We start from the raw sequence: 12,498 nt of genomic DNA, 5'->3' as shown, positions 1-12,498 counted from the left end.
AAATCTAGCTACTAAATAAGATATATCAGCCAGTTAAGCAAGAATTTAAATTATGTAAATAATGCAATATGCCAGTTTGAAAAACACTTTTGGCAAATAATTTAAGTAATCGAACAGCGATTGAATAGGTGGTAGAGGCTGTTTACTATTGTGAACGTTTTTTTCAAACATTCGCCACTTGTATGAATTCACAATGTTCGAAAGCTTCTGAGCGAAAACCGACTGTCAACATTTAAGCTGCTACTTTAAAATAGCGATGGCAAAGTAAGTAATATGTTAATGAATTTCATCCATACTATCGCTGGTTCAAAAGATAATTTTAAATCAAGTGAGCTAATTCGAATTAACAAACCGTCTGTTTTGTTTACTAGCTAAGAAATTTATTCGAAGAGTATGCTCTAGGTGTGTCTTTTTGTAATCTAAATTTATTTTTAATGAGAACTGCTGGCGTACTTTCAGGGCTATATTCATGTAAGTAGCTTCAGCTCCATATGTACTTTCCTTCAATTGTGATTGTTTTCGTGCAAAACATTCGTCGCATTAACGCACATTAAATATTTCTTTTTTGGCGTTTTCCTTATACATAGTACATAAACGTGACACTGAAATCATTAGTTAAGCTTCCAGTGCTTCAACACACCTTAGAAATTTTGTTTTAATTCGATTTAGCTCATAATGAACATAATTAAAGACATTCAATTAGTATTGAGAATGGTCAAGGAAGCAAACGTTTTATTTTAGAGTTACTAGGATTCGCGATTTTTTAGATAAACGTGAAATGTGTCTCCTCAGTTGTTTTTGTTTTGGTAGTTGTGCTTCGCCTTCAATATCCTCTAAAGATAGTATGGGGAAACTTGCAGTTTCAACAGGGTTGGAACAAGAGATACGGCTGTTGGAGCCGTTGGTTCCACATTGCAATGAAAAAGTGGGTTTGTGTTATGTAGGGAAGCGTTGCATGCTATGACATAGATTGGGTATGTCGGGATTGATTCTGAATAAGTGGAGGTTAGATCGAACGGGCCGGTTCGTGAGGACCTCACACAGTCTCATTGAGTACGTAGTATTATGGATAAGTGGCAGTTTTACCTTTCCCAGTATCTAGATTTAAATGGTGCCAGGATGACGAGAGTCTGCCGGATATTGCTTTCCTCAACTGCGAGCTTAGGATATTCGTTATTAGGATCGGGGTACAACGGGGATTTATTGGCATAATAACTTGCCGGCTTTTTGTGAAATTTCTTCATAGCGCTTGCAGAGATGACTTCCTAAGTTCCTGGGAGGCCAAGCCTCTTCAGTCAGATGTATGTTGGGATGCCCAGGATTCTGCGTATTCAGCAGAAACTCTTTGTTCGCATTTCATTTTTGTCCTTTATGGGGAGTATTCCCGACTCACTGCGCAGATGATGTTATGTTGACAGAAGATGATATCCCGTGGCAGTTCTGAGTGTGGTGTTTAGACGGGCATGGCGTAGCATACTTACAAGCGGCCAGCCAATTGCTTTATAGGTGGTTATCAGGGTCTCTTTGGGTTGGCGGTATGGCCTAGAAGGTTTAATTTGTTTATATTAAATCCTTCCCGAGATGGTAAGACTGATACCTTGATGCTGCTGGTAACCGAACGTACCGGATCTATATCCGGCTGCATGCTCGCCAAAATTCAGGGCCTGATCGAACGTCACTCTCAGTATTTTTGAGTGTAAGACAATCAAAAGCGCAATGCCATCGACCTGGATGTTCAATAATGAATATTGACATTTGCCACGCCCACGTTGTCAGTGTGAACTACTAGGGAGATATTCGTTGATTTTACAGCAAAGTTCATTAATGAAAGGGTGAGAGCCTTTTGCCATTATCGTGCAGTCGTCGGCGTACGACACAATGGTTACTTCTTCTATTGGGGCAGGGAGCTTCGATATGTAAAAATTTAACAAAAGTGGGCATAAGACACCACCCTGCGGCACCTCCTTTTTAATTCTTCTGGAGTTTGAACTGGACCGATGCTTGCCGACACACACAGATAATTTGCAGTCCACCTTTTGAGACTGGGAGGAAGGGTCGACCTTTCCAAGTCTTGCATTAGCGTGCTGTGATTGACTGTGTTAGTGAACTAGCTGCCGAGCCTCCAAACCTAAACCCCGGGCGATTCTATATAATTTTGAGCATATGCAATACTTACTAGGAAGGATATATGGCAGTTCTGGGCTTTGGGTTCAGGTCATAAAAATAGGCCTCCAAATTTGGACAATAATATGTGTTAAGTTAAATTAGCATAACAGAGAGCCACACTTAGGACGGTTCGTCGACTGTGTTTTGTTACATATGGCATTTGCTTTCTAAGTGAAGGCAACAGTACTGGCTTGGATCTACTCAAAGTCTTGCGTTATATAGGGTTTGATAAGCGCATTTGTTATCTCTCTTTTATCGTGTGGATATTTGAATCATCAAATCAACCTAAATTTATATTTTGTTTGCTGATTCATTCCAATACATGCACACATACATAGCTGTTCTGTTTTATTCAAGTTGAGATGCGATCTACTACATATTTGTGAAACTATGTAATTATGTACATACATATGTATGTATGCCTATATCTTCTAGATTGAAGGGAATAAATGGGATCCAACGAACTTTTTCTAAAACATATTTCGAGTGCCCTAGTCTACTATACCGGGAGGGATGAAGGAACTTTGTTCAAATATAGGAGGGAGGAGGCGATCTAGATTCAGAAAGGGAGATGTACAGTTAATAGGAGATAGGTATAAAGTGAAATAACGGAGATAGCTAGAGAGAAAGAAAGCTAAAAGGAAAGGGAAGATGATATAATGAATATATTTGAAATAGATACCATCCTCAAATGAAATTAATATAGTTTAGGGTGATCTGAAGGTTTTTATCACTGCTCGTTTACAATCAAAGATGTAATACATAAAGAGATTGTGCATGTTACTTTTAGAGGGTATTTGTATAAGATATTAGTTGCAAGGAGACTCATTGTTCGAAAGCATACCGTAGGGAGGCGACCAGTATCCGTCAAGAAACAGATAGCGGTGCATATTTTCTTTCAGGACCCTGGCAAAGTTGTAATAGTCATAAGGGCTTAAAGGCCAATTAATGGTGACTTATCCATAACCGGATAAAACAGCTGATCGAACCAACCTTATGGAAATCACTGTAATCGATTAATGGTGCCATACAATAACGCTAAATCCATAAAAATATCATAGCCAACCAATTGGTGTTTGGTTTTTTGCCATATCCGTAACCTAAAAATATTTGAGTTGGAGAATTTATTAACTTTTTTTAGATTTTATTTATTGTTTTGGATACGTTTTGATTAAGAGCCTTATTTTTTGTGATATATGTTTTAATTGTTTGCGTTTTCTTCACTTTTATGAAATTTTCACGATTTTTAGGTTAAGGCACCAATAACTGATGCCAATTTGATATGGATAAGTAAAAATATGGTTATGACTATGACGTTAGGGTTAAGGAAGTTTAATTGGCCCTTTAGTCATAACCATATTTTTGCTGAACCATATCTATTGGCATCTGTTATTGGTGACTTAACCTAAAAAATGTGATAAATTTCATTAAAAAAAAATTCATGAAATTTAAATCAAATTGCACAATTAATAAATCACTGAGTCAAAGCGTATCCAAAACAAAAAATAAAATATGTAATAATTTAATAAATTCACCAACTCAAATAGAAAATTGAATCTTTATTTGGGGAATTTAAGATTTTTCAGGTAAACTTAAATTTTAAGACTTTGTTTTATCTTTTACTGCGAATTTTAAATGAGTATTTATTTAGTTAATGAATAAATTGTAATCGCACTTTATATATTGATTTTCATAAGGTTGGTTGGATCAGCTGTTGTATATGATACGGATATGACAAGTTTATCAAGCATTCTCTGCTACGGCTGGGACGTTATGGTATGGCACTGTTGACTTAGTACATTGATTTTTATAAGGTTAGTTGGACCATCTGTTTGGCAGGGCATTTAGCTCTCTCAACTGCAATGAGTTTCCCTGTATGAAACCACCTCTAGTTATAAATCATTGCCTGTACTCACCTCTTCCGCTAATACCTTCATATTCCAGACGTCTACGCTGATGACCACCAACAACAGAGACTTCTGCATCATCATTCTGGCGACGATAGGAAAGATGCGATCGTATCGATTGTAATGGCATAGCTATAAAATTGAACTCGTTTAAAATTCGTAAACATAAAATACTTCGATTGAAACTTGTTGATATAGACCAATGTAGATTTGACAACAACGCCAACGGCCGCGACGATTAAAGAAAACGCATTGGAAAATATATGAACCGCAAAATAAAGGGGGCGGTTTTTATGAAGCGCGCACTGTTGGGGCTTCGCCAACAGCCAAACAAACAGCGACCGTTGCACCGAAAACCGGAAATAAATAAGTAAAAATGTTTTTCGTTTTTCTATTTGTTGCACGAACATATATTTTATCATAGATTTCACTGTACCGAACCTAAGAAAAATTAAGGAATATCAAAAACTTGAACACTATTATTTATGTATATTAGGGTGGGTCGATTTGTATGGGCGAAAGTTTACCGATATCGCGCCATCGATTTGACGATAGGATTTGGGCTCAGGAAAAAAAGTTCTACTACGCATACCCAAAAAAATAAGTTTCGAGTCTGCGAATTTTTTTTTTTACTTTTTTTCGACTTTGATTTTTAAGATTTTTTTCATGACCTAGTAAAAAAAATTTTCATATGTATACCCTGTCCGACCCAAAAATGTCCGCTAAAAACGTTGTCGATAACATTTTTTTGAAAAAAAAAAATTTTTTTATATATGTAGATACTATATACAATCAAATTAAAATTTTTGGTAACGTTTTACAAGACGGTGCATCACCTAATTTTTATCGAAAATGATCAAAGGTGGCCCGTCTCGACCTACGTTTGAAGAATCCGAAAGCGGAAATCAAATATTTTATTTCTGTCGAAAGTTATGTACAAAAAACCGTAAAATGACCCCTAGAGGATCCGAAATATGGGGCCCGATCCACGGTTTTTTTGCATAGAACACATTTCTGCGTTGGCGGCCTTCGGCCGCGCTTATAAAAAATTATCATGGGTGGGTCCGACACCGGTTTGGGAATCAAACTAAAAGCGCGTAGAACACCTTTCTGCATTAGTATGTGTGTGTGTACAACAAATCTGCCAAAAAACAACAACCACATTAAAATTTCAACAGATTTTTTGCTTATATCTTTTGACAGAAATAAATACTTTGATTTCCGCTTTAGGGTTCTTAAAACGGAGGTCGAGACGCGTCTTTTGATACCACCTTTGATAATTTTCGATAAAAATTAGGTGGTGCACCGTCTTGTAAAACGTTACCAAATTTTTTTAGCAGGTCATGAAAAAAACCTTAAAAATCAAAGTCGAAAAAAAGTCAAAAAAATAAAATTCGCAGGCTCGAAAATTACTTTTTTCGGTATGCGTAGTGGAACTTTTTTTCCCGAGCCCAAATCCTATCGAAAAATCGGTTAATAAATCGATCCAGTCTAATATACATGCTCGTACATATGTATGTAAACACATTGGCATGTACATATGTATGTAATTATTTTTATATCCACGAGTGCTGCGCATGACATTAGCTCTGATTTAGATAAACAAACATAAGGATGTAAGTCTCTAAATTTGTACACAGTGTCGTACCTAAATACTTCATCAAATATGTACACAAAGGTTATTCTATTATCTATTCGGACTGATAAAGCCAGCAGCAGTGGAGGTGCCCTTTACACATCACAAATTTAACTTGAGAAACTTTTTTGTATAAATTCTCTTTTCTTTACCTTCACGGACTCTACTGCTGATAACAAACACTTTAATTCACAGTTAACTAGGTACTCTCACTATGCTTTAATTTCACTAAGCACTACCGGCTGCACTCTTTGTATGCAGATTTTAAAAATTTTCTTGGAAAATTGCATCGTTTTAAGGGAAACAAATGCTCAGCTCGTTGCACTCTAACAAAGTGCAATTAATTTTATTTTCAACGAAACTTTCAAAGCGCAATAACGAACGAATGCATAAGCAAAGTATAGAAACAGCAGCACAACAAAATTTTTGATAACTGAGCGCCAAATACAGCTGGTTGTGGAAGGAGAATGTATACCCAGCAAACAATGTAAATCACATACTTAGGAATGGTGGTTGCGCTTAAAGCTGCAGACATTAGTGCGTTATCGGTAACCGTATCGGTAACCTTATAACAGCTGATTCGACCAACCTTATGGGAATCAATGCAATCGATTATTGGTGCCGCTAAGGTCGTAACCGTATCGCAGCCAACCAATTGGTTTTTGGTTTTCCGCCGTAACGATAAACAGCTGATAACGTTAGGGATACGACTACAGCGATACGACAAATAGCACCAATGACTCCGCTTTAAAATTATAGGTTTTAAAGCCCCGTCACATAAGTAGCTTTTTATACATATAGAAGCGTTTAACGCAATTTTATGCATGATGAGGAGATTGCGCGTATACAAAGACAACGGCAGATTGAGCGACACTGGCACCATCTGACATGAAAAAGTACCCAACTGCCAACTTTTATTGCAAGCAAAGCAAGAAGAATTCGACATTTGCTTTGGGTACGGGTGCTTTCACACTTTGCAAGTGAAATAATTTTTTCCACTCGTTGGTACTTTTCTAACATTTTTCACAGTTAAAAACTGCATTTTAACAAATGAATAGAACACAAAATATATTAGCAAGTATTTTTCTTGTATAGTGGGAATATTTCTTCTATAGTGAGAATGATTATAACAATTCTTCGTGAAATTTTGTATGTGACTGGGTAAGGCAAAATAAACTTCAATTGCCAAGCCTGAAGTTATCTTATATTGACAAACGCAGCATCTTTGCGTGATTGTGGCGATGTTAGTGTTATGCATAAAACTGCGTTGAACGCATCTATGTACATATATAAAAAACTTCATCGTGGCTCGGCTTTAGGGAAGATGCTTTGATGTCGAACACATTGATTGGAGAGCTTAAAACAAAGCGTGAACTGCAAGAAAACTTGATGTAGCTAAGCGTACACAATGTTGATCGCTAGGCGTACGAAGAACAAGACGTTTGTTAAAATTTTTTTGTATGCAAATTTTGTGTGGTTAGTTAGAAAGTGCTATCTTAGTTAATAAAACTGCGTGAAGTTTATATTTTTCCAAAGTAAGAAAACGTTTTTAACATCAAAAGAGCTCGATTCGACAGTGTTCACGCAATTGAAAGGCTAAAAATTGTTGAAAATTAGAAATCGCTCTTTTCACAAATTTCCGGTGGTGTTAAGTTACCTTCCATAATTTATAAAAACACGGGGATACACACAACGGTTCCTACCTGTTTTCCTTTTGTTTCAAGGACTAATATACCTGAAACAGTTTAATTTATTAGTTTTTCAATAACTGCTGGCGTTTTTTAGGGACGCTTGAAAGTAGCTTCATGTGCAAATCTTGACACGTAGAGAAATTGTAGCTGCATGCCATATCTAGTAGGCGTCTATGAAGCTGCGCCTCGCATTATCTTACCTTAGGTTGTTTTAACCGTTTTTTTTTTCTTTGAATACTTTTTTTACATTCGACTATGTAAAAGGATTTGTCATATTTCGCCCGTTGAAGGACTAAAATGGGTATGTAAAGTCGAGTTAAGTCTGTTCCTTATTCATTGGTACTCTTGACATCATCATAAATATCAATATACGGCAAATATATTTCTGCATATTGGCTTTACCCATTTTTTTTGAAAAGATTGAAAGTTAGAATTTCATTTTAAATTAACGTATTCCAAAAAAAAAAATTATAACTAGGGTCGTGATTCGCTTTTTTCATATTTAAACAGCATAGCTTACTACTACACACTACTTCAAGATAATAATTTAATAAATTCACTAATTCAAATACTCAATGGGGCAAAGCACTGCTATAACAATAACAACAACTCCAAAATATAAAAAGGTTCAATCCTTCCCCTTTGTCTAAAAAAATGGGACGCGTCGATTTAATTCAGACGAAACCTGAAAGCCTAGGGCTATGTCCCATCCCCCTTTTGTTTAATTTCTTTATATCAAGCTCCCTTCCGACACCAGAAGGAGTTACAATCAGTTCCTAAGCCGTGGGCTGGAAATATGAAGTAGTTTTAAAAATAAATAGCTATCTACCCAATCTCGCTGAATTTTCCAGCTTGGCAAATTCCAAAGGTTACTCTGGAAATGGCTCCGCAAGCGCTATGATGAGGTCTGGCACCTACCAACTCAGTCGTTTGATCCAGATACGCGTAAAGAAGCCCTAAGTCTAATCCACACTGAGTCATACCTTCGCTAGATCGCGCCGGTGAACGCCGTTATCAGTATACTTTAATCTACAAATGCAAAAGAGGAAAGCAAACTACCCAACGGGATAAAATTGTTGTGTCTGGACTATCTTTGGGCCGTAGACTGAGTTTTTCAGCACAATTCGAAAGCTGTAACTCCTGTAATAATTCAGCTATCGTATGTACTGGATATGATCTGCATGCAATAGCAACGACTCCTGCTTAAAATTCACCAAATGGGTCATTAATTCAATCACATTTAACAATTATCAAATTTAAACGCTTATGGTCGTTTTCACCATCCACAGTTTTTGCCAAATAAAGAGCCAGTTGGCGTTACCCGCAGATATAGAAAAAACGGGCCTTAGAGCGATTATTCAATGTCTGATTACCACTAACCGAACAATTTCTGTCAAATAAACTGTTTGTAAGTGGTAACCGGCAATTAGGAAAACTGCCATAAGTCATTCTGACTGTGAGACGCATTATGCTCGAAAAGGGTGCGGATGTACCGAATGTAGTACAAAGCAGATATATAAAAGAATTAATTCTTCAATATATAGTCGTAATGTGCATGAAAGAAGTGCTATTAATATTGTTTGCTGGGATATATGAAATTTCTTATGTGTATATGGGATGGGAAGGCAAATAGAATGATAAGCGGTTAAAGTGAATAGTTGACAGCACTGTTGTTAATCAGCTGTTCGCAGCAGTTTCGTTCGATTTTCAATTTGTAGCAGGTAAAACTTCATAACGGATGTAGCCTTAAGGGAAATGAAATTGTTACTGAACTGCATTATCGATGTATAATTATTTAGTGGTATGTGCTATTTAGTGGAGGTGCTAGTAAATCGAGTATACAAGTCGACGGGTATTGAATTGGGAAGCCTGGTGATGCTCATAATTTCGAGAATTCAGATTTTTGAGTTAGTTTCCTGCTGATCAAGGTGTGCGATATGTACGCCTACGATTGGTCTATTCTCGGATGACCGGACAGCTCTTCAGGCTCTAGGATCCACAACGATAACTTTGAGAATGGCTAGCATTTATAGAGTGGGTCATGATCGTGATGAGTCTATATAGCGTTTCTTTACTTTATGCCATCGCAACATACAGAAACAGAAAAATGGAAACAAAATGGCCGATGGGCTAGCCCAACATGGATAAGGTTTAAGCTGGAGTCATTGGTGCCGTTTGTCGTATCGCTGTAGTCGTATCCCTAACGTAATGAGCTGTTTACCGTTACGACGGTAAACCAAAACCCAATTGGTTGGCTACGATACGGTTACGACCTTAGCGGCACCAATAATCGATTGCATTGATTCTCATAAGGTTGGTCGGATCAGCTGTTAAAAGGTTACCGATACGGTTACCGATAAAGCACCAATGTCTCCAGCTTTAGATGTCGCAACGTGAAAGCGCAACTAGATATCTAATCTACGGTTATGACGCCTCTCATCTCTCACTAAGTGACATTTTTGACTTTAAATATATTTTGTAGAACAAATAAGCAAGATGGGACGATCCGAAGGTTTAGCAGAGTACCGGAGTACACAGGCTCATATCGGCTAAGGGTAACAGCCCTGTACACCCTTGGGAGGGTTTTGCCATGACAACAAATGCAAAATCAATAGCGGGGGAATAGCTGCACCAAAAAGTCCACTTATAATAATCTGATAAATATTTAAAATAATTTTTAAACGGGTGGTGCTGTACGCTATTGTACACTCCCACAACTGTCTAAGATAAGCTCAATCAGGAAGATGCTCTCCAAGTAACGAGCGAAAAAAATACTAACAATTTCGTAGCCATTCCTGGAAAGAAAAACAGAAACATCCCCATACTTGATTATGAGAAACTGGCTTCCAGATTATTGCAGGGAAGTTTGGCCTTAAGCTCTTTTTAGCTGAATGGAAGCCAACTTTGGATGTAGTTGCTACAATGTATAATTGAACATAACACATACATACATATATCTATATATATAATGGATTATTGACCTTATCAATTATTAATATTTTGCTGTCAACATATACCCAAAAAGACGTATAAAAATCCCAAGAAGGTGCAGTTAATCTCAATCCAGGGTGTAAACGAGAGGCAGGGCCATCACTTAAACTGATAAGAAGGTCTCGAATATTTTTTCTAGTTTGAATAAAATTGCATGTCGCTCATAAAATCTCAGTCAAACAGTCACCAACACATAATGGGCTTAGTCGCTATAGGTTTTCTACTTCTTTGTCTTTCACTAGCCAAGGCTAAAACGCTTAACGAATGTATTGTTCCAGTAGCTTCCATTCATTACAATCGTGTTCAGTGGCCATTGATCTATAAAGCTAATGGCGAACTTTATCCCACACAAGTCGATGCTGAGCAACACTCAACCAGTGTACATATACCTGTCGGTGCAGAGGCCACACTCTCATGTGGACCCAATTATTTAAGGAACTATAATCGTGTCGAGGTTTTAAATGTTAAATGTGAAGATGGCAATAAGTTCAGCCCTGTGAGTGATGCGCTATCAGAGGCAAAAAAAGCAAAGAAACCTATTGACCAATTCGGTTGCGATTTGCGGGTTGTTGAGGAAGTCATTAGCCCGGTAAATGGTTGTACCGATCCGTCATGGACCGCTGTGAAATTCGGCTATGTAAATCCAAAAGATCACATGACGCATATAATCGGTGAAGCATGTTACGACGAGCATGAAGGACGTACTATTTTTGCGCATATTAAACTCGGTGATGTGGGTAAGTTTTAAAGGTGTAGAAGACACTACATCAAACTTTAAAAAAATCTGCTTACAGATACCTCCGACTTACAGCAGCTACCCAAGGATTATCTAACCAAACAGCGCCACCCCGACGGACGTTACAAAAGTGAACTCTTCCGTGGTCTACATTTTGATGAAATCTATGAGCGTATACGTCAAACTCTGCATTTGAAACGTGCGCCTTTCCTACACAAGGCAAACTATGTTGATGATTTCTTCTTGAGCAGTCCACAATTTCATGCTGTCAAGAAATTGGGTTGGAATTATCTCGTTGAACATGATGATCTCACAGCGTGGACAACACTAAAGGAGGATATAGTCGCACATCAACGCGCCACTAAAAGTATACCTCTTCACATTTATGTCGGTAGTCATGGCAAGCAGATATTGTATGGTTCCAATGCTGAGCAGATGGAGCTCTATCTACAACCGGCAGCGGGCGAACACGGCAAATTCCCTGTATCCGAACTTTTGTGGATGGTTGTGAAAGAGGATGATAAGGCAATGGCTTTTGGTGTATACAATGATGCACCTTTGAATGCGGTGGAGAGTAGTGTATCGGCAGTAACTCATGTACCTATATGTGAGAGTAAATGTGGCGAAGTTGCCTGGTTATCGGAATCCGTGAAGAAGGGAGGTGTCATCTGCTGTAATGTTTCTGATTTCAGGAAAGTTGTGCAAGAAGTGCCTGCCGTAGCAGGAGATGTTTTAAAATAATAATGGATGTAATTGAAAAAAAAAAAAATAAAAGAACTGGATGTATGTAGCTTTTGCTCTTGGACTTCCAAGTTCATATATTGATTTAATACTATATGACAACCTAAGGCTCCATCCGATGCATTAGCTTATTTCTACTCATCGTTCTTTATTTTATGATGGTTAAAATGCATCTCTTTAAATTTATTTAGAACACAGGGAACAAATTCAGTAACTTAGAGATGCGAGGAGATGAATTATATTCATCGATGCAATTTACGAGAAACAGTGTTTCAACCGCGCTTACTTTATCTGAAACCTTTTTTAGGCTCACATCCTGAAGTGCCAGTTATATTTTTAACCCAGAGTTAGCTTCTGTTGTTGTTGTAGCGATAAAGACACTCCCCGAAAGCCTTGGGGAGTGTTATCGATGTTGATGGTCCTTTGCCGGATGCAGATCCGGTAACATGCACCATTAAGATACTAGCCGGACCATCTCAGGAACGATTTGTTTTGACCATATGAAACCTAGGCCAGCCCGCCCTCCGCTTTGACAAATTAACTTTGCAAAGCTAACAAATCGAAAGATAAGCGAAAAAACACAATTTAAATTAGGTTAAAATAAATTGGCCGGTTAATAAAGAGCTCAGC

The 12,498-nt window shown here is 37.6% G+C and overlaps 2 protein-coding genes across 8 annotated transcripts in view; one reads left to right on the top strand and one right to left on the bottom strand.

Moving 5' to 3' along the window:
* The window catches only part of ATP8A (ATPase phospholipid transporting 8A1), a 329,156-nt gene extending 323,047 nt beyond the window's left edge, over positions 1-6,109 (bottom strand). For 4 of the 7 annotated variants that reach the window (XM_067771379.1, XM_067771377.1, XM_067771380.1 and 1 more), the window contains exons 1-2: positions 5,722-5,749; positions 4,083-4,205 (exon numbers count right to left, since the gene is read on the bottom strand). In XM_067771379.1, coding sequence (XP_067627480.1) covers positions 4,083-4,205; positions 5,722-5,734 — 136 coding nt within the window. In that variant the 5' untranslated portion in view covers positions 5,735-5,749. The other 3 variants (XM_067771372.1, XM_067771374.1, XM_067771373.1) reach the window with 3 other exon arrangements.
* Positions 6,110-10,558: 4,449 nt separating this feature from the next.
* Positions 10,559-11,962, top strand: LOC137246322 (uncharacterized). The gene is made up of 2 exons (XM_067777431.1): positions 10,559-11,128; positions 11,186-11,962. Exons 1-2 carry the CDS (start codon positions 10,588-10,590, stop codon positions 11,866-11,868), a joined length of 1,224 nt encoding a protein of 407 aa, XP_067633532.1. The 5' UTR covers positions 10,559-10,587; the 3' UTR covers positions 11,869-11,962.
* The last annotated feature ends 536 nt before the right edge of the window (positions 11,963-12,498 follow it).

This window comes from Eurosta solidaginis, chromosome 3 (genome assembly GCF_040869045.1).
Source record: "Eurosta solidaginis isolate ZX-2024a chromosome 3, ASM4086904v1, whole genome shotgun sequence".
NCBI classification, from domain to species: domain Eukaryota; kingdom Metazoa; phylum Arthropoda; class Insecta; order Diptera; family Tephritidae; genus Eurosta; species Eurosta solidaginis.
This window is presented reverse-complemented; position numbering and strand designations above follow the sequence as displayed.